This window comes from Gastrolobium bilobum, unplaced genomic scaffold (genome assembly GCF_033153095.1).
Source record: "Gastrolobium bilobum isolate Gb01-03AN ecotype WA unplaced genomic scaffold, APGP_CSIRO_Gbil_v1 utg1221, whole genome shotgun sequence".
Lineage (NCBI taxonomy): Eukaryota > Viridiplantae > Streptophyta > Magnoliopsida > Fabales > Fabaceae > Gastrolobium > Gastrolobium bilobum.
This window is the reverse complement of record NW_026897257.1, coordinates 307136-330477: the sequence shown is the minus strand read 5'-3', so window position 1 is coordinate 330477 and position 23342 is coordinate 307136. Positions and strand designations below refer to the sequence as shown.

The following is a 23342-nucleotide window of genomic DNA, read 5'->3' as shown; positions in this document are numbered from 1 at the left end:
TTTTTAGTTAAAAATTTCCAGAGGGACCTAAATGTCAGTGTCGCGCTTTGTTGAAATAGGACCGAAACGATTAGAAAAAATAGCGTAACCTGCAATCTGACCTACCGCGTCGTGCATATTCCCATACCATTCTTTGTAAGCTAGAAGTAAACAAATTTCATGCCATTTTTTGTTCGTTTATGTTAAAAATTTCACGTGATGTATCATGCGAAGTTTCAACATTAGAGGATGTATTTCCACGCTAATAGCATGCCATCTCCCGGTTGCAACTTTTAATTAAACTACAACTGCATATTGCGTCCCAATAAATGGCACTGCTGTGTGGTGTCTCAAGGAGTCATATATCGATTTGGAATGATAATGACGCACTGGCTCAATTAATGCATGTAACAGCCCCAAACCCTGTAGTAGAAAAGGTATCCACACCCTTATTTAAGGCATGCTTCGTTCCCCTCTCCAACCGATGTGGGACATTACATGTTCCCCACTGGGAATACAGCGTCCCCGCTGTACACACCGGTCCAGGGCCAGGCACTGATACCAAATGTAACAGCCTCAAACCCTGTAGCAGGATATTGTCCGCTTTGCCTCGCGCACAAGCACTGTCGAGCTTACGATTTTACGTTTCAGGTTACTCCCAAAAGGCCTCCTACAAGGAAAGGTATCCACACCCTTATTTAAGACATGCTTTGTTCCCCTCTCCAACCGATGTGGGACATTACAATGCACGACGTTTAAAATTTTAGATTTTCAATCTTTTTGTACTTATTAAAATTACAAACATAGATATAAGGATAAAAAAATCAACTCAACCTAAAAATTTAAATTTTTTTAAGTAGATTGAAAATATTTTTTTTTTATTTTATATTATATTATTTCTCGAAGCATTATAAAATTGACTCGTAGACAATTTATTAGCCTATCACATCAAGAGCCTTTTTTAAGGTTTGAAATATGGAAATTAAACTTTTTTCATTTTTTTTTTTTTTTTTTATAACAAAACTTTTTTCATTTTATTAAAAGAATGGAGGCAACAAAAAATGAACTCCAAATGCTTGGATCATACTTCTATGATATCATATATAAAGAATTAATTCAACTTAAAAATTTAATTATGTGATGAGACATATACTTATTTTATATTATATTTCTTAACATGTCTTCTCATGCCAAAAAAAATTTCGGCTTTTGAATAATATATAGAAAATGCATAAGACCATTTATTTATTTATTTTTGATTATCTTGAGCTTAATTAAATTCAACTTTCTTTTTACTTTTATTAAAAGAACGTGGATGGTAATGACCAAACTTTAGACCCATTGGATCCTAGAAGTTTTAAATTATATAAAGAATCAATTCAACCAAAAAATTTAACTTGTTAAGTGATCAATGCACTTTTTATTACTTTATATTATATTATTTCTTGAGCATGATAATTTTTAACCTGGATTCATGTTCGTGTCAACCAAAACTAATACAGAAAGAATCATGTCGTGTTAATGTTAGGGGTATTCATACTTGTGTTGACCCTAGTTGATCTGTTTAAATTAAACAATTATATATTTATGTATACTTACCCCTACTTTTATATACTAATATGAGGTAATTGAGGTAATTTTCATTCAAAATAAAAAATTGACGGATTATTCGTGTCTATCATGTTAACATGTGTAATAAATGAGTCATGTTAGTGTCAAGAATTTTGACATGAATAATTATTTATTTTGTATTTGGATTAAAGATATTCATATTCAGATTACCAAAAAAAAAAAAAAGATATTCATATTCATATCGAAATCGTGTTTATACAAACAAAACAGTGAACTTGAATAGCTAAAAATATATATATATTAAAGGTCCTGTTGAAATTGACTTTTCACATTCAATCCTAAACTCAGAAAAACCCGATGCTTGGGAATTTGTTAGATACAATTATTCTTAAAAAAAATATTTAATAATTTTTTTAACTCGTATATTCAAGAAAATTAAATTGTTGATATTTTAAAATGGAATTAATAATATGAAATTGTATGTTAGTACTTCAACAAATAGACATTAGCTGGCTGATCCAAAGCAAAGGGTTCAATATTCTCCAAATGAATATCCAATTCAAAGCATAGATAAGTGGTCTTTATCCTGAATTCCACTTCACAGGCCTATAAAAAGTATTGAATAATGATATTTGAAAAATTATTGGATCCCTAATAATGAAGTAGTCCTTTATACATGTGCATTGTTCTTTGAATATGTTTTGGTAACCCACAATTATAATAAATTTTTGATTTTATGAAATTTGTGATCTTTCCTTTGATCTTTTCTATAGTAGATTTCATGAATTTGGTAGGGCATTCATTTCTTGCAATCTTTGATGAAATCAAATTTGTCCTGTTATGGATAAAACTAAAAAGAATACCAATCCCATTATGCTAAATTAATTAGCTGCATAAAATGGTGAGCGGTGAACTGCAATAGACGATACGGGTCGGATGACGCGATTAATATACCGAAAGCAGTTGTGATAGGTGATTTGGGTCGTCCACTTCTAACAATAAATTGCAAAGATTCTTACCAGCCACAAGACAATTTGGAATTGGACAAATTTTTAAAGTAGCGTGGGGAATAATATTTTTAGATTATTTATTTAATAATTTCTTATTTTCTCCGTGCAACTCACGGTAATACCCTAGTTCTAATACAAAAAAATACACAAGCTTCTCTTGTACTGTAAGTGTTTTGGTGAATGTCCAACGTGGCACGCCATGGTTGTTTCCAGCCAAATATCATTTTTCTTTCTTTTTGTTGACCCATTACAACAGTGCCACGTTCACCTATCCTAAACACATGTCAATGTATTACTGGAACATGAGGGAAAGGCCTATCCTAATTGGTCTATTTGACAAAGGTTACCCTTAATGAAGAAGAAAATGACAACGAACTCTTTATCCACCATCTGCACTATAATACTCACCCCTCCTCACCTACATTGCATATCCAACTGAACCAAATCCACAACAAAACCAGGAAAAGTGTCGTCACGCAAGAAAACTAGAACCCACAGAATACATTAACAAAACCCCACCCTCTTTTCCTCTCCAACCCATCCATCTTTCACTCCCCACCCACACCTTTCCCCAACAAACAACAACCAAAGAAACACAAAAAATGGAACCTACACATGATGTTCATGATGAGTTCATTTTCCGTTCCAAACTCCCCGACATTTACATCCCAACGCACCTCCCACTCCACACTTACTGCTTCGAAAACCTGTCCCAATTCAAACACCGTCCCTGCCTCATCAACGGCAACACCGGCGAGACATTCAACTACGCCGCCGTTGAACTCACCGCCCGCAAAGTCGCCGCCGGACTCTACAAGCTCGGCATCCAACAAGGCGATGTCATCCTCCTCCTCCTCCAGAACTGCCCCCAATTCGTCTTCGCATTCCTCGGAGCCTCGTACCTCGGCGCCGTCGTCACCACGGCCAACCCGTTCTACACTCCGGCGGAGGTGGCAAAACAGGCGACGGCGTCGAACTCCAAGCTGATCATAACACAATCGTCCTACGTCGACAAAGTTAAGGATTTCGCGAGAGACAATGAAATCAAAGTGGTGTGCATTGACTCGCCGCCGGAAGGTTACTTGCACTTCTCGGAGTTGACGGAGGCCGACGAGGGTGAAATCCCCGCCGTGAAAATATCACCAGACGACGTCATCGCGCTGCCGTATTCGTCTGGGACGACGGGGCTTCCGAAGGGGGTGATGCTAACACACAAAGGGTTAGTTACGAGCGTGGCGCAACAGGTTGACGGAGAGAACCCTAATCTGTATTTTAACAGCGAGGATGTGGTTATTTGCGTGCTGCCACTTTTCCACATTTATTCTCTTAACTCTGTTTTGTTGTGTGGGCTTCGAGTTGGAGCTTCGATTTTAATCATGCAGAAATTCGAGATCATTACGCTGCTGGAGTTGGTTGAGAAACACAAGGTCACCATTGCGCCGTTTGTGCCTCCCATAGTTTTGGCGATTGCCAAGAGTCCTGACATCGACCGATACGACCTGTCGTCCATTCGGATGGTTATGTCTGGTGCCGCACCCATGGGAAAGGAACTTGAGGATGCTGTGAGGGCCAAGCTTCCCAACGCTACACTCGGACAGGTAATTAATTTAATTTAATTAAATACTTTCTCTTACGTATTCATTAATTATGCTGCCCCTCATTTTAATTTTCTAGTTGTCTAATATATGGGTTCATTTAATCTTATGTTGAAGGAGAGATTTTCTCTCATGTTGTGACACATATGTGGTGGGACCCGTCATTTAAAGAAAAAAGAAAAATAAAAAAATAAATGTAACGATTTTCGATGAGTGTGTAGGAGATAAAACTACTCTTACGCAACATAAGAGTAGTTTTTCCCCTAATATATATGGGAATATGGATATATTTTGATTTCTCATGTTATTATTTACCTCTTATATTATATCTTATTTAATATTGCGATACCTGCAACAACACGAGGAGACTTTAATTGCCTCGCCCGCCACTATATATATTTTGGTTTTCTTTCTATTTGGTACAAAAATGTATAATTAATGGATTCTTTTTCCTATTCAGCATATTTTTTCTTCCCACTTCCTTTCAAATAATAATCAGTTTTCTTAATAAAAACCAAAATTTAATTAAAGTTCTTTCAAGTGTACGTAATTTTGCTGTCTAATTAAATCAGTGGAGATTATACTTATCACCTTTTTTTCTTACCACTTTTTTATAATAATCAATCTTGTTATTAATATTTAATTAAAATCAAATAAATGGTTATAAAATTACATCAAATGAGAGTCATAAATTTAATTTTGATTCAAACTTAACAAAACAATTGTAAGAGATGACAAGGAAAAGAAATGATAAATGTAATATATCCCTATAACGTGTCTTAGCTTTTATTAAAAACAAAACTATATAATGTTTTTGTTAAAAATAAGCAACTAAGGTTAATTTATGCAAGTTTTATCCTAGAATCCTAGTAAAAAAATAGGGCTAAATGAATTGGAGAATAATTTTCAACAGAAACGCAAAACGATTTGACATGCTCCTGGTTTTTGGGGGGTTAAACTAGACCAACAGAGAAAAATAAATCCACTCATAATGATATGATTATGAACTATGAATAGCATTAGAAACCCATAAATTCGGCGTGTTTTTTCTGAAAAGTCTATTCCGCATTAAACATGGGCGAGTAATAGTACGAAACTGCCCTCACAATGAGAAAACGAAGAAGCATGAGGATGATATGAAGGAAGGCAAAGGTTATGAAGGAAATGAGTAGTTAACAACTATGATCACTAGTACTTCAAAAAAATTTGTTAATACTTCTATATTTTTAGACACTCACTTTTAATGCGTGTTGCAGAAAGTCACAAAAAGAATTCAAAAGTTACGTTGCGTTACGTTTTTAGTTTCAACTATTAAATTTGTTGGCTTACGAATATTATTTTATTGAGTTTAATATAAATATTTGTGATATTTTATGCTTTTTTGCAAAATTGATGAATATTATAAATTTAGCTTCAATTTTTTTTTAAATTATTAGATATTAAATATAATATACACTATATAAATTAAAAATATTATTTAATATCAAAATGTGTTCTCCCGTGTCAAAATTTAAATCTTTTAGAATTAATGTGTCTAAGTATCATATCATATTTTTTACGGGTGTGGGTGTCGGTGTAACATAACTTAATAATGATTGAACTCTACGTGTAGGGTTACGGGATGACAGAGGCAGGACCAGTGCTAGCAATGTGCTTAGCGTTTGCGAAGGAACCATTGGAGGTGAAATCAGGTGCGTGCGGGACCGTGGTAAGAAATGCGGAGATGAAGATCGTTGACCCTGAGACTGGCGCTTCGCTTCCGAGGAATCAAGCCGGTGAGATTTGCATTAGAGGCAACCAGATCATGAAAGGTATACTCTTGTCTCTTTCCAGCATAAATAAAAATAAAATCTTATATTATGTACTTGTCATTTTTAATTTAGTTTCTCATAGAGTTTTACAGAATTGCAAAATTTTATTTCTCCATTGTTAACCTACAAACATGGAAGTTACTTCACTAATATATTTCTTTAGTTTTTTTATTTACAAATTTAACGGATATAATTAGCCAATACTAGTAGAAAATATCATAAAATATATTATAAATAAGGGAAAAGTATGTATCTAGTCATTGGAGACAAAGTTATCTCCAGTAAGTCCAAAACGACTTCGTTTAAAATTGTAAGATTAAGAAATTATAATGATAAAGACTAATATAATTCTGCAATAAATTACAATTACAAAATTACCTTGATTTTTGCCATAAAATGACATTGTTTTGAGTTAAATGGAGAAAATTTATCTTCATTGACTGAAGAAATCTTTTACCTTATAAACAAAGGCAGAAACAAGCATAAAATATTGGAAGTTTATATATAGTTTAAGACAGGTTTGAATATGAATTCGCAGAACACTTGTATATCTAATGGTAGTAGTGTTTTAAAATTTGATTTTGCTTGTAGTGTAGATCACAAAGAAATGTATAAAATGGAGCAGGAAATTAGTGTCGCAAAAAGTATATGTTAAGCGAGAACGACACTGTGGACTTTTGTATGCCTAATCTAAGTCTATTCAAAGTCTTTGTCATGCGTTTCCCATGACCTATTGTCTTATTACTTGCTAACGTTAAACTTTTATTCCATCAATTTGGTTTACTCACGCACTAAACTTTTATTCCATCAATTTGGTTTACTCACGCACTAAACTTTTATTACAAAGTGCTCTTTATTACAAGTAGGTGAGTCTTTTTTCTGTTATTTTTTTTGCAATTAGGTAGGGGCAGAGGTGTGTAAAATAACTAAAAAACTGAACCGAAACCATGAACCCAATCAAACTGAACCGCCCTTAAAATAATCGATTTTTAAAAATCAGTTCATGAACCGAATCGGTTTTTAAAGAACCAGTTCATGAACCGAACCGAACCAAACTGTTTTCGAACCAAACCAAATTGATTTTTATAACTTTATTTTTTAAATTTCTTATTTTTTCTTTTCAAAATAGGATCGACCCGAATCGGTTCTGAACTGAACCGAACCATTTCCAACCAAACCGAACCACTTTTGAATCAAACCACTTTTGAACCGAACCATTTAAACCAATTCGATTCGGTTTATCAAAAAAATTGGTTTGATTCGACCCATGCACATCCCTAGATAAGGGAGCCATTTTAGGTTATAGACATTGTGTGAACTTGCTTACTCGTAGTTGAGAATTATGTCATATATTTAATTTAAAGGTTTAATATTTTTATTTTTGCTGCAATTTTTTTTTCATAATCGCGTTAAAGTGAGTAAGTTATATTATGATAAGAGAAAAAAAAATTAGTAGGATTTACTCATTTTTACGTGAGTATGGTTGAAAAAAATATTTTGCAGTGAAAATATTTTGCAAGTACAAATTTTTATTACAAATTTTTGTAAATTACACTATGTACTCACGGGATAACATAATGTAACCTAGTGTTCTCCCGGAAGTACATATTGTAGTTTCTAAGAGTTTATAAACTAAAAATTTGTAAATATAACTTTCCCCTATATATATATATATATATTCGAATTAAATTAAGACACGTGATATTGTGTTTTTTATGTAAACCGATATATATAGTTTTAAACTACTAGTAACATGCATAAGAATTTTGTTTTCTCCACGGAACTATGAATTTTGGTTAAGAGAAATAAATTTCTTTTTTTGAATAATAAGAGAAATAAATTTCTTATCACTTTGACCAATGATTTTTGGGCTATTATTTTTATAGTTTGTCATAGGTAGACTTGCCTCTATTACTCTATATATCCCTTGTGAGTTCCATAATTGTCTTGTTATTTTTTCATCTCTTCGTGGAGATTGAAATAATAACCATACCTTATAATATTTACAACCAAAAAAATTTATTTGATATTTGATCATACCTCAGTTTAGAGATTATATATGAAATCTGCATTGATAATTGATATTATATGTCTGAATCTACAGTTCTTTGAGGTGTATATGTATGGTAAGTTTGGGCAAAGAAAGTCAATTTAGAAAACTAGAAATTGCAAATTTATAATCCACTTCTAAACACATAAGCTTGAAATCAATCACATTCCTACTACTCTTTCGTGCGACTGAAGCCAATAAATATATTTCAGATGTTCACTAAGCATTAGAAAACAACAATTTTTATTGAAATATGTTTTCCTGTATGTTTAAAAAATATTAATTAAATTACTAAAAAAATATGAATTAGAACTTTCCAAAAAATATGAATTAAATGCCAATATTTGAAAAATAATAATTAGGGTAATAATGCAGATATATAAAATCTTTTCCAAATATATAATTTTAAATTACTAAATAAAGTATAAAGATCCATTTGATTTGTGAAAAAAAAGGGACAGTACAAAATAAAAAAATACAGTTTATTTAATTTTTGAAAATATAAATACTGAACTGAAAGCATTAACATAAAACATTTTATGCCCACCAAAGAGGCTACAAAATTTTGTCCCCAAATAAAAAGCAAAAATACCAATAACCATTACCCTTTTAATTTTATAACTCTATTGTGTGTAATAAAAAAAAATATTACAATAATTTTTTCATTATTTCATTTAACATTTATGTGTATTAAAAGAGGATATCACATATTTTTAGTCTTGTAAATTAAGAATTAAATAATTAATAATAAAAAATTGTTCTATAACTCAACTATTTATCTTTAATTATTCTATTTATATTATATCTCGTGATGTCGCATCCTAAGCATCTTAAACTAGTGCAGGTCATCAAATTTAACTATCATCCAATAGTACTTATAACCGGTGAGCCGAGGGACATAGAACATCATGTGTTGTATATTTTACCAAAAACCAAAGACATTCTCTGGCAAAATTAAACTGATTTTAGGTCTTTGATTTAAAAAAAAAAAAAACAATAAAAACTAGTTTTAGGACTACGGCAAACGCATAACTTATACTTAGTTGTGCCATGTTTGGGTAGGTTACCTAAACGACCCAGAGGCCACAGAAAGAACTGTAGACAAAGGGGGATGGTTGCACACGGGTGATATTGGTTATATCGATAATAATGATGAACTTTTCATCGTTGATCGGTTAAAGGAGTTGATCAAATACAAAGGATTTCAAGTAGCTCCAGCTGAGCTCGAAGCCATGCTGATTGCTCACCCAAACATTTCTGATGCTGCTGTTGTATCGTAAGTTCTATAGCTAATAAGTGTTTGTTTTGATCCTCTCCTTTTATTTGTTTATTTATTTTTCTTTTCTAATGGATTCTAACGATGATATTGGTTTCAGCATGAAAGATGAGGTTGCCGGAGAGGTTCCGGTTGCATTTGTTGTACGATCAAACGGTTCTAAAGTCTCAGAGGATGAAATCAAGCAATACATCTCAAAGCAGGTTATATATTCTTTTGGTTCCATTTCAAAATCTAAACCAAAATAAATTAAATATTGGGGCAGGAACCATATATAGTGATATAATAATATGAGAAATGATCCGTTTACAATCTTTTTTTTTTATAAATTACACTAAGTATGACTGATCATATACTCTTGATTGAAGTATGACAGATGTTATTTAGTGTAGTTTGTAAACAAAAAGTTTGTAAATATAATCTTCTCCTAATAATATAATCTCACCTATGAAAGTTTTGCAGTTATAAGGTTTGGATTTATCAAATGTTTAAAGTTATTTAAAACGAGGAAAGTACATAAACTACGCAAGAGCTATGTTTTATTTTTTTATTCTAAATTATGAATCGCCGTGTTAGGCGCATTGTATAACTAGTTTAGGTATGGCTATTTCATGAGGTGACCCGGCATTGAAAGCCTTATATAAGGAAAAAAGTTAATTAGGGAATTCCTTTGAGGAGCTAAAACATAAATTTTGTTTTGAGAATCAATGAATTTGTTATTTTGTTTTTCAAATTATTACATGTGAAAAATTATTTTTGAAATTTTTTTGATTACATTACGGTGTGCCTTTGCAGCAAGATGCATAGCTTTGTGTGCAAGTGACGTGTGCTAAGAAATTTAGAAAATTCATGCAGTGTTAGACGACCTCAAGCAGGAATAACTTGGAAAATTAATAAAGTGGTCTGCTACATTTCTACTTTAATTTTGTCCCTGCTTTGTTTATTTATATTTTGATAGGGTTTTATAATTTGAGAATTGAAATCTTATTATGTTGTAGAGACAAAAAGCATATGTGACTCATATGTTAAAAAAAATTATGTGTAAGACTCATATCAGCACAAAAATCAAAGAGTGTATAGAAAGAGTTCAATTCTGATATTGAACGAGAATTATAAAACCCGTTTTGATATTGCTATGAATATTTCCATGGGTGTCTTTTTTTTCTAGTGTGCTGCACCACTTTTTCTGTGCAACAGACATTGGATAAGTAGGTCCTACTGATTGTTGTTGCAAAAAAAAATTTCTGCTTGAGAAGTATAGAGTATAAAAGCCTTTTTCTATATATTTGTGGCAGGTTGTGTTTTACAAGAGAATCAGTAGGGTTTTCTTTGTGGGCTCAATCCCAAAGGCACCTTCAGGCAAGATTTTGCGGAAAGACCTCAGGGCGAGGCTTGCAGCTGGTACTGCCATGTAGGCCCAATTTGAAAAGGTTCTATTACAAGGTCCACCCTCGTTGTGAATATGGTGCCAATTCAATTGAGTCATTTTCTGTACTTAATGGTGACCCACCGAGCACGAAAGAGAAAGTATATAATACCAATAATTGTTTTTATGGAAAGAACTTCAAAAACAAAAGCTGCATTTTGTTTATTTTTATTGCGTTGTTCTATTCTTTTGTTTGAAACCAAAAGGTTCAAATGAAGCATAAAGCTTCATTGGTATATATTTCTCTAAACATGTGTGTAGAACAAGTATAATTAAGTTATTGCACCAGGAGACCGAACTCATCCATGCAATTTATTTGAGTTGAAATTTGAAAACCTATAAAGACCAAATTAAAGTAATATTATGTAGATTACCAAAAAAAAAGAAAGAATAAGTAATATTATATAATGATGTGAAAGGATTTTCATTTTATTTTGTAGTTAGGCTTATGATACACCAAATTAAAGCTCAATGTGTCTAGTATTATGTATAAAAATTTGAGAGCAATTGGTTTAGTGAATCGTTCAGAATCGCAGAAATGGTGAGTGAGGTTTGGTGCTCTGTTTAGAGTTGGCTGACAGCTTTGTTTGTCCAACTTCAAACGGTTATAACCGAAGCTAGAGAGCTCTAAATGAGGAGTGTATACCTTGTTGAAAAGGTAATTGAGTCTAGTCTAATATACTAAAAGATGGAAAATTAATAATGTGTGGATCACGCCCAGTATTAAAAAGATAGAAGCGTAGTCAGATTTAGAAAAGTGGAAAAAGTGAGTTTTATGCTAAGTAGGTATATGGGAACCTCTTAGTAACTTAAAATAAGTAATATATGATAGTTAGACATGTATTATATGAATTCCGCGTTTAGTTTCCAGTTGCGATTACAGTTTGTATCATTACGTATTATGTTTGGTTTAAATTGCATTTGTAATGAAAAGAAAAGAGTTTACTTGTATTTTTAAATGAACTCTTGTGATTGTAATACGCTTAATATCATAATCAATATTAACAATACCGGTATGTTACAGCAGGTCTATTGAGATGTTGGTCAGTCTGGTGTTGGTGGGCGGGTGGCGACAGTGGTGGTTGTTATTCCTTGTGTTCACCATGTGGGCTGTGGGGGTAGAAGTTTTCCTTTCCCGCAAAGGATGTCAATTTTCTATCCTTGATAGAAATATTTAGTCAAAGAATAGTAAATTTATCTTGAATCTATAGACTCTCTCATGTATCTATACAGGAGATACTTTTGAAGCTAAACAGATGATGCACGATACCTTATTCACTAAATAATGTATAATATTATGAAAATACTTACATATTATTATCAATTTTATATTTGCATATATAGGAATCCATAATATTTTGTCACGGGTTCAATATTACAAATAGTGCGGCTATCGAAGATGTTCACGCTATCAAGGAAAACGGCATTGAGGAGGGCTAGCCAATAACTAATAGATACTGTCCCTAGTTAAGTAATGTATAATATTATTAAAATACTGACATGTTATTAATAATTTTAGGAATCCGTAATAAATTGTCAACGGTTCGATAGTATAAAACTATAAATAGCGCTCCCATTGAGACGTTCTCGTTATCTAGGAAACGACCTAGGTATTGATCCTCGTGACTTTGATTTATAATCTTAAGATGTAATTCGACATAGTTGAAGTTTTTATAATGGGACAATTTAATGAATTTATTTGGGTTAAAGGTGTAAAATAGACGATATATAATATAATATGAGGTAGGATCCTTTGATACCGGTGTCAAATTTCAATTTTGACACCTCATCTCAGAACCATTAGATCAAAAAAGATCAATGGTGTCACATGCTTGCAAATCAGAGTCATTGATTTTTTTTGATCTAACGGTTCTAAGATGAGGTGTCAAAATTGAAATTTGACACCGGTGTCAAAGGATCCTACCTTATATAATATAGTGATTCACGTTGTATTCATAAAATTGTATAATAAATATGATTTTATAATGGGAAAATAATAAGTGTTTTTTTTAAGTTGTAACTCTTCAATTTGTGTATAAATTTTTTTTTTTTAATAAGTGCGGGATTCATTACTAATTGAGCCACAATATCTGAAAATAATTTTTATATAATATGAAAAAATAAAAGTCATTTTATAATTTATAGAATTAATTGTGTCGCATAGTTGAGTAGCATCTGTTTGTCATCTAAACTTGGTCATTAAAGTGATGGAACACTCATTAATAATATCGCTTGATATGGAAACATCAAGGGGTGTTTGATAGATGATCAATCTTTGTATACCCGAAAATCTTAATTTTCAGGAATATGATGGAAAAGTCATTTTTCTAGAAATGTTACCAAAAAGTTATTTCCTATGCCAAAATATTATCAAATTTTCTTAAGACCAAAGATTTCAAGAATATCACTTTTTTATGATATTCTTTGATGGTATTTTGGAAGAAAATTACACACAAAAATTCAAAAAAATGTTAGGAAAGAGAAGTATAATATTTTAGGAAAGTTCATAGGTTATGTTATAGAGATATAAATTATGGGACCCACACTTGTTTTAAAAACAAAAAAAGTATGGATCCCACAATTTATATCTCTATAACATAACCTAAGAACTTTTCTAAAATATTATACTTTTTTTATTTATATATATATATATGAGGTATGATTCTTTGATGTCGGTGTCAAATTTTAAATTAACACCTCATCTGATAGCCGTTAGATAAAAAAAGATCAACGATTCTGATTTATAAGCATATGACACCATTGATCTTTATTTATTTAAGGTCTCTCAGATGAGGTGTCAAATTTCAAATTTGACACTGGTGTCAACGAATCTTACATATATATATATATATATATATATATATATATATCTATATATATATATGGGTCAGGATCATTTTACACCAGTGTAAGTTACATTCTTAATCTTGTCCGTTATTCTCACTTATACCTAAGGGCTCAAATTTTTTAGTAATGTGAGTCATTGGATACAAGTGGATCAATGGTCAAGATTGAGTGTAAGACTTCTAACTTTTACATCGGTGTAAGAATATCCTGCCCCTATATATATATATTATTAGAGTAGCATTAATTTGTTAGGATCCTGATTGTAACTATCACGGTTTGTTACCTTGTATATTAAAATAGATTAGCTTGATTTATGCTTTCTGTTCCTTAGTTTTAGCTGATTTCCTGATGTAAATAGATTAGCTTGATTTATGCTTTCTGTTCCTTAAGTTTAGCTGATTTCCTGATGTAAATAGATTAGCTTGATTTATGCTTTCTGTTCCTTAAGTTTAGCTGATTTCCTGATGTAACCAATTGTAAATCTTGGTCTATATAATAGACCCAATTTGATATATCATCAAGCTGCGAATTACAGCAACTTCTGTTATATATATAATTATTTCTACAGTCGCTTTGGGTACAACAATGACAGGTGTATATATCCAACGGTTATAATTTAGGAAGCCATACGAATTAATTAATATTAATTAATCATTAACTACATTACAAATACCAAATGATAATTTTTGTCCATCAACAACCTTGATGTGGTATAAGACTTATTATTCTTACACTAATCTAAAACTAACCTCTCTCATATATATATATATATATACACTAATCTAAAACTAACCTCTCTCATATATATATATATATATATATATATATATATATATATATATATATATATATATATATATATATTTTGTTCTGCCACATGTTCCACCAATATGAAACGGAGCTGCTATATATTAATTTAAATTTCATGACTATCGACTACTACATGTATTTATCATCTTAACATATATGTTTTTCCTTGGTGGATATATAACATTAATTCCACAAAAACAGCTTGTAACATTTTCTGCGGTTACATTAAATAATAAGAGGGAAACCACACCGGCCACGTGAAATCATTAAATGATATTTTAATAATCTAATATAACAGATTAACTACTAAGCAAAAAAAATATCAAAAAAGAAAAAACATTCCTTCAAGTACCGATTATCAATTTTTAAATAAAAAAAAATAAGAAAGGAAACGGATAAAAGCATGGGGTGATTTGATTTAATTAGAAGCAAACCACATCCTTCATTCTCAAATCCAATATCCGATTCAAACTTGTCAATGTGGCTGTCCCAGTCCCAGTCCCAACAAGCGCATATGTACATGGTGACACCGACACCATTCCATTTCAATTCACGTGAAGTTAAATTTGCCCGCCTGTCCGAAATTTCTGGTACAACAAATTTGTGTTAGATAGGTTTTCACAAATTTCAATACAACATTGACATATGGGTAAGATCATTTAATATGTGTATAAATAAAGATATTCAATCTTAATCATTAATTTTATTTATATGTAACAGTTTTAATTTATTAAACATATAAGTCATTTGATGCGAGCAAAATAATAATAAAATTTAATGTAATATTTCTTAATTTTAGGATGCTGGATAATATATATATATATATGGATTATTATTTCTCATGGTGTAGGAAATAAAAGAATTTCTACACATACGTAAAAGTGTGTGTGTGTGAGATCTATATTTTTTTTCTCCATCCTCTTCTTATGGCCCTACATACTTTTATACGTGTACGTAGGAGATAAAAATATCACCATATTAATCTCATATATATATATATATATATATATGAGAGAAATATGTTTACTTTAATGCCGAAATTTTTTTCTGCCATATTAATATAAAATTGAGTGACTTTCATTATAATGAAAAAAAATTTATATATAATGAGATTTACACACTTTATACAGGTGTTAGAAAAAAAAAATTCAGCAACCAAGACAAAAATGTTGAACTCTATGTATATACATAAAGAGAGAGAAATCAATTTACACAAGTGTGTTAGTGTTACCCCCATTCCCTGAGCATCTTTCTCTCGAAATGGCAGCTAATCCACAAGAATTCATCTTCCACTCCAAACTCCCTGACATTTCCATCCCCACTCATCTTCCATTACACTCTTACTGCTTCCAAAACTTGTCCAACTTCAAACACCGCCCTTGCCTCATCAACAGCGACACCGGCGACACCCTCACCTACGCCGAGGTCAAACTCACCGCTCGTAGGATCGCCTCCGGCCTCAACAACCTCGGCATTCGTCGGGGTGACGTCATCATGCTCCTCCTCCGCAACTGTCCCCAGTTCGCCCTCGCTTTTCTAGGGGCATCGCACCGCGGCGCCGCCGTCACCACCGCAAATCCGTTCTACACGCCGGCAGAGCTCGCGAAGCAAGCGGCGGCGACGAACACCAAGCTGATCATAACTCAGGCCGCATACGTCGAGAAAATCAAGGGTTTCGCTGAAAACAACGATGTGATGGTGATGTGCATTGATTCCTCGCCGGAGGATGGTGTTCTGCATTTCTCTGCGCTGACGAACGCTGACGAGAGTGAAGCTCCCGCCGTTAAGATAAGCCCAGACGACGTCGTGGCGATCCCTTTTTCCTCCGGAACATCTGGGCTTCCCAAGGGAGTGATGTTAACGCACAAAAACTTGGTGACGACGGTGGCGCAGCTGGTTGACGGAGAAAACCCGAACCAGTACACTCACAGCGAGGATGTGCTCCTCTGCGTGCTGCCTATGTTTCATATATATGCGCTTAACTCCATTTTGCTGTGCGGGATTCGCGCTGGTGCAGCGGTGCTGATTGTGCAGAAGTTTGAGATTACTACGTTGTTGGAGCTGATCGAGAAGTACAAGGTGACGGTTGCATCGTTTGTCCCACCTATCGTTTTGGCGTTGGTTAAGAGCGGGGATGCTCAGCGATACGACCTGTCGTCTATTCGGGTCTTGATCACGGGTGCTGCACCCATGGGTGTGGAACTCGAAGAAGCAGCGAAGGCTAGGCTACCTCACGCCAAACTTGGACAGGTCAAGCACTCAAGCCTCTTCATTCCATTGACCCATTTCTTTAATGCAAAAAAAAAAAACTCACAAAAAGAGATTTAGAAAATTCAACTTCTAATTTTGCACGTGCGAAGAGGAGAAAGTAAAGAGAGCACTACACTGTGCATGAACCGAAAATCAGTATTAGCGGAAAATATAGGGCAAAATATATACTTTTTTTTTTCACAATACACGTTGACGTGGCGCATTTTATTAACCCAATATATTTATATACCTGCACCCATAGTACAATAGATCTTTCCGTTAATAACAATAAAGAATTTAACATACGTTTAAGTTACATCCCATAATATATTTCACTCTTTTCCTTTATATATTTTTTTAGGCTTCATTTCAGTGGTAGGCCCTAATTTGAGGGGAAAAAATCTTGTAATTATTAATGAAAATAAATAAATCAATAAATTTACAAAATGAGTAGTTATCTCACACACACACACCATCTAATTTTACTTAAAATTTCATGCTCTCTTCGTTTTTTTTTTTACACATGTCATCAATGCTAGCTTGCATAAGAAACAGCCATACAAATTTTTCAACAAAATATAATATCATGATCCTTTTCAATAAAATGGTGATCCATTTTGAATTTGTGATCTGTGCCAATGCAAAGCGGAAAAACCACTTATATTATTATTATTACTACTACAAGTAACTTGTTTTGTAATACGAACTAAATTTTCGCGTTTCATATTAATTAAGAATTAATAAAGAGAAGAAAAAAGAGATAAAATGAAATTTTGATGTGCAGGGATATGGAATGACAGAGGCAGGACCACTTTCCCTGAGCTTAGCATTTGCAAAGAAGCCGGTCAAAGCAAAATCAGGTGCATGTGGAACCGTCGTCAGAAATGCAGAGATGAAAATCATAGACAGGGAGACAGGTGTTCCCCTTCCAAGAAACAAAGCTGGTGAAATTTGCGTTAGAGGCACAAAGGTTATGAAAGGTATTCATGTTCACTAGATACTCTGCTTATATAACTCACTAGTACTATGTGACTTTTTATCCCTTCCCCTTAACATCACAAGCAACAAAGCGGGGCCTCAATTACTATCTTAACTAATGGGATTAACGTTTTTAGTAGATAAATGCAACCCCAAAATAAAATTTCGGCGTTGAGTTAAAAAATTAAGATATTTTAATAAAATTAATAATATATAAAGAAAGAGTAAGATTATATTGAAATTTTTTTTTTTACAAACATATAAAGTACACTATGTCTTATCGGTAATACTATACTCAAGAGTGTCTTACCGGTCAGACATATTGTAGTTTGTAAGAGTTCGTAAATAAAAAATTTATAAATATAACCTTCCTCGTAAGGAAATTAAAAATTATATATATATATATATATATATATATATATATATATATATCTTCTAAATTCCAAAACAAAATCATGATAGAAATCCAAGCTAAAACTTCTAGCATGAGTACTTTCGTTTTTTCATATGCCTTCCTTTTCTGCGGGCTTCCAACGGTATGATCAGTAGGAAATTGATTGTGAGATTTACCCCTTTTCTTCGCTTGTATATAGCGAGGATGGCCACTATCATATGAACTGAGAAAATCGTTAGTTCTAATATTTAGCTGAGCAGAGACTTTCGTGGAAGGGACAAAATGTCTTGTGTGTTGCATAATACAGTGTCTAAACAAAAGCTGCATTGATAATCACCGTGTTAATATCTCAATCCATGTTGTTATTTTTTTATTTGGATTACACTGCAATATTTTTTTTTCTTTATGTTTTTTCGAGTCTATATGTGGTGGTTGTGAGCTTGGTTGAATAGAAGATCGAGTGGAGGGATTCGGATGTTTTTTGGCATTTATATATGGATTTTATAAGAGTTATTTTGTAGGAAAATTGATTGTGTAATGTTATAGAGATTCATTTTACGTGCTTTAATTTTATTTATTTATTTATTTTTGCTTTAAAAAATGTGGACCCTACATAATATTGTGTGTGTAAGAAAGTTTTTAGTGTCATGTTAAAGGACAAACTAAAACCCTATCCTATTCTTTTAAGCTTGTGGGGACGGCAAATCTGTGTGTGTGATGCCAAATACCAGAAGCATCACGTGCTTTGTCCATATTCTTTTTTTATGCGGGCTCCATCAGGTGCGCGCGAGTTATATATATATATATATATATATATATATATATATATATATATATATATATAAATGGATTTGCATTTATCATTTAACATGATACAATAAATTTTTTTACATACACAATATTTGGTGGGACCCACACTTTTTAAAGAAAAAAAGAAATTACGGCACACAAAACGAATCTCTATAACATTACACAATCACTTTTTCTATAACATAATTCTTATAAAATCCATATATAAATAGGTTAAAATATTTATGCAGTTATTGTAAACAAGAAATTATCTTAGAGCATATAGTGTGTGGTAATTTTTTGATTTGCATGTACATTTTTTGTTTTATAAATAAATGTGAAATTTATCACTAGTTAAGTCACAACATAATAATTTAGAGGTCGTTTGTTTCACCTTTTAGAAAAAGTAAGTTATATCACTTCCTTATTTTAAAAGTATTTTTTACAAAAGTTAAAACTATTTATATTTTTATAAAAATATTTATTTTTTGAAAAAAATATTTGGCTTTTGACTTCTGTTTTTCTTATAAGTTAAAATTTTTAGCTTATGAAAAAAAAATAGGTTTTTGACTTTTTTTGTGACTTTTTTTTTTTAAATGCAGATATCAAACAAACTAAAAACGAGAAATGCTTTTTTTCATTAAAAAAAAACAACTTTTGAAGAAAAAAAAAGTTCATCCAAACGGGCCCTTCGAAATAACTTTTTAAAACTTATAAATGTTTTATAAATTTGATGAAGTCCAGGTCCTCACCTAACTTAATTTACTTGTTTTTATCGTAATTAATGACGCCAATACAGGTCCCAAGTAGTCGCAATTATTTAATTTAGGACCTGTAAGATTATGCTCCACCGCTACAACAGTCTCACTTCATTTTAGCATCAGAATAGATAAGATAAATTAGATTATCCATGGAGTATACTTTGTTTATTAATTAGTAGAATATAATGTATATTTTATCAATAAAAGCTGTAAAACTTCAGCAGCCAAAATTTAATCTAGTTCTAGTCAGCCGTGTCTATATAATATGTTTCACAACAATAAGAGTGTGCATGAGAACTATTCTATTCCTTAGTACTGTTTCTGAAAAGAAATATTTTTTTTTATTTCTATGCATTGGAAGAGTTTCTGAGAAAAAAAATGTGTTTGATAACATGTTCTATTTTTATTACAAGAATGAGAATTGTGTTTAATAACACAACAAATAATATAATAAAAAATAATTTCTATTGAATATAAAAAAATTTGGATCATCACTTTCCTTTCCATATTTTGTGGTTGTGATGGTGGCGGGTGACGCTGTGGTGGCAGCGGCAGCGGTACATTAATGGTAGTGGTTGTGGCAGTAACGTGGTGATGATAGCGGTGGTGATTGTGACGACAATGGTTGCGACAATGGCAGTGGTAATGGTGGCGGCGACGGTGGTAGTGGTGGGGATGGTGGTGGTGGAGGTGACAACAGTGGCTGCGACAATGGTGATGGGTATGGTGGTTTGTGGCGGTAACAATGATAGCAGTGACATGGTGGTGGTGGTGGTTGTGAAGGCATCATGATGGTGGTGGTGGCAGTGGCTACGGTGGTGGCGGTAGTGGTACGTGACAGTGGTGGCGATGACGTGGTGATGGTAGTGGCAGGGGTGGTATAATGGTGGCGTTGATGATGGTGGTGACGGTAATAGCTGTGACGATGATGGTGGATGCAGCAATGGTAGTGGTGGTTGGTGACAATGGTGGTGATGGCAGTGGTCTGTGATGGCGGTGACGACAGTGGTTGCGATGATGGTGGTTGTGGTTGATGGCGGTAGTGGTGATGGTGGTGGTGATGGTGACGGTGATAGTGGTGGTGGTGGTGGTGGTGGTGACAGTGGCATGGTGGTAGTGATGGGTGGAGGGGGTGGTAATGGTGGCGGTGGCATGTGGTGGTGACGACGACACTAGTGGTACGATGACGGCGACGACGATGGTGGCGGCAGTCGTGTCAAGATGATGGTGATGGTGGTGATGATGGTAGAGGTGGAGAATGATTGAGAGATAAGTGTTTCTCATTTTGTGCCCGAGAATAAAAAAGTAAAATTTTTTTTATTCTTTTTTCTGTTTTCTAGCACAAAAATTAAATCGGTTCATCCCGGGAACAAAAAAAATAAACCGATTTTACCAAACGAGTTTCCTATCTATTTCTGTTCCTGAGAACAGAAATTAAAAAAGAATTGATTCCGGGAAGGTTGTCGTGCAGATCCTAATTAACATTGTTCTTTATTAGTATGATACAAAAAATTATTTTTAAGTTATTGAATTAACTCTTGAAAAAACTTAAACCATCTTAGTGCAGACGCATTAAATTTTTTGTTTTATCTGTGAAATAGTTCAATCGAAATACCAAATTGACTTTACATCATTAATATAATCAATCTCAACGTACAACCGCCTGAATTTTTAGTTTAGGTATCATCATAAAATTCTTGAAGTCTGTTGATATGATCTACCAATTCTCTTTACCCGCATTTGATAGATGCTGAAACTTGTATGGCTTGTCATTAATACCCATCAAATGCAATAGTTTCTGTAAATGTCTAAATTCAAAATCAAAAGCTAAAAATGTCAAAACTTGTGCAAAATTGTGTGATATTATTTGCTTATATATGGTTCTAAATTTTAAGGCTTGACAAAAGCTGTTCTAGGTAAAGTTGAAATTGAAGGTGATGCCAACATTGCAACGTCTCTAGTTGATCACTTTATGAAGTCCACATCCTCACCTAACTCATTTTACTTGTTTTTCTCATTATGACGTCATTATAGGGTCCAAGTAGTCACAATAATTTTGATTATAGGACCTGTAAGGCACTGATTATGCTTCGCCTCTATAACAGTCTCACTTCACTTTGGCATGAAAATAGGTAAGGTCAATTAGAAGATCCATGGAGTACTTGTTTAATACCGGACTATAACAGCTGTAAATCTTCAAATGCCCAAATTTAATTAGTTAACATAAGCCTTGTCATTGTAACATGTTACACAACAATAACATTATTTTTTTAAGTATGATATGAAAAATTATTGTATTACGTTTTTCCCCCTAAGATGTTATATGATTTGTGGATGGTCAGGATACCTAAATGACCCAGAGGCCACAAAAAGAACTATAGACAAAGAGGGATGGCTACACACAGGTGATATTGGTTACATCGACGATGATGATGAGCTCTTCATTGTTGATCGTCTAAAGGAGCTAATCAAATACAAAGGATTTAAAGTGGCTCCGGCAGAGCTCGAAGCAATGTTGATTGCCCACCCAAACATTTCTGATGCTGCCGTTGTACCGTAAGTTTGTTGTCTAATGTTTTATTTATTTATTTATTTATATTATCCGTCGATTCATCAATTATTCGATTAATTCAATTTGAGCAAAGTAAGACCACTAGGGCGGCAAAGTTCTCTCTACAAAATTTTAACACAAATGTGTTCTCAACAACCCATTATTATCAGTTAATCCTTGTTGGTTGCCTAATGTTTTTCTAAGCCAAGGCCCTTTGATATTTTTATTTAAGAAATTATAATTTGTCTCGTGAATATTTTGAGTAAATATTGGAAATATATAAACTATCTTATATACTCATAAATATTGGTAGTTAACAGTAATTTGTAAATGAGTAATATCGTCGGTGTTGGTTTCAGCTTGAAAGATGAAGCTGTCGGAGAACTTCCAGTTGCATTTGTTGTAAGATCAAACGGTTCTGAAATCACCGAGGATGAAATCAAGCAATACATTTCACAACAGGTTCTCTTTGTCAAAATAACTGGTTTCTTTTCTTTTTATAGGATTATATATATATGTGGAGTTTAAAGATGAGTTAAATATTTCTATAAAATTAATCAGTTCTTTTTCTATTACTTTAAAAAAGCAATCCCTACATCGATGCTCGTTTAGTTACATATATCACAGTATCTATTTTTCTGTCATTAGTATTTCTTGTTGCAGTGTGCATATATTTCCTGATGAATGACGCAAAAGCTATATTTCTTGTTAGCTGTAAGAAATAGCATATATATGAACTAAATTTTTTAACTTTTGTGGTTGTAAATGGTTTTATTGGGGGGCGATGGGTGTGTGTTTCTTGCAGGTGGTATTTTACAAGAGAATCAACAAAGTTTTCTTCACGGACAACATTCCTAAAGCAGCCTCAGGAAAAATTTTGCGAAAGGAATTAACTGCAAGGCTTACGGAAGGTTTGTTGTCCAATTTGTAAGAAATGAAATGTATCATTTGTTTGTCATTAAGGAAAGAAGTTTCTTAATTACTTGAATGAAATAGTCAAGTCTTCTTATAATTTTCAAAACAAATTTAAATATATAAAAGTATCATTCTTTTTTGCTACCTATCAAGGTTATGGTTTATATATGTTTTTTCAATGAAAATAGAAAGTAAGAACGAAAGAGGGGGGAATTAATAAGGTACCCAGGGACAAGAGTTTGTATTAAGAGTTTGTATTACCGTGCAAGTTCTGTGCTGAAATATTAATTTTCATCGTGAATAAATGTTTGTGTTTGCATAGGAGAGA

General features: G+C 32.8%; 2 protein-coding genes across 3 annotated transcripts; both read left to right on the top strand.

The window, feature by feature from the left end:
* Window positions 1-708: 708 nt before the first annotated feature.
* On the top strand, window positions 709-10951 carry LOC133305512 (4-coumarate--CoA ligase CCL1-like). 2 transcript variants are annotated; one of them, XM_061505751.1, is made up of 6 exons: window positions 709-732; window positions 3194-4159; window positions 5769-5967; window positions 9080-9293; window positions 9394-9496; window positions 10589-10951. In XM_061505751.1, exons 1-6 carry the CDS (start codon window positions 709-711, stop codon window positions 10706-10708), a joined length of 1626 nt encoding a protein of 541 aa, XP_061361735.1. In that variant the 3' UTR covers window positions 10709-10951. The 2 variants fall into 2 exon arrangements, with proteins under 2 accessions (XP_061361735.1, XP_061361737.1); XM_061505753.1 differs by lacking the exons at window positions 709-732; window positions 10589-10951 and adding an exon at window positions 10089-10481 and having other exon boundaries at window positions 3013-4159.
* A 399-nt stretch (window positions 10952-11350) lies between these two features.
* LOC133305427 (4-coumarate--CoA ligase CCL1-like) lies at window positions 11351-23030 on the top strand. Its single transcript, XM_061505650.1, has 6 exons — window positions 11351-11377; window positions 15622-16626; window positions 17411-17606; window positions 21891-22104; window positions 22459-22561; window positions 22905-23030. Exons 1-6 carry the CDS (start codon window positions 11351-11353, stop codon window positions 23028-23030), a joined length of 1671 nt encoding a protein of 556 aa, XP_061361634.1.
* Window positions 23031-23342: the final 312 nt, after the last annotated feature.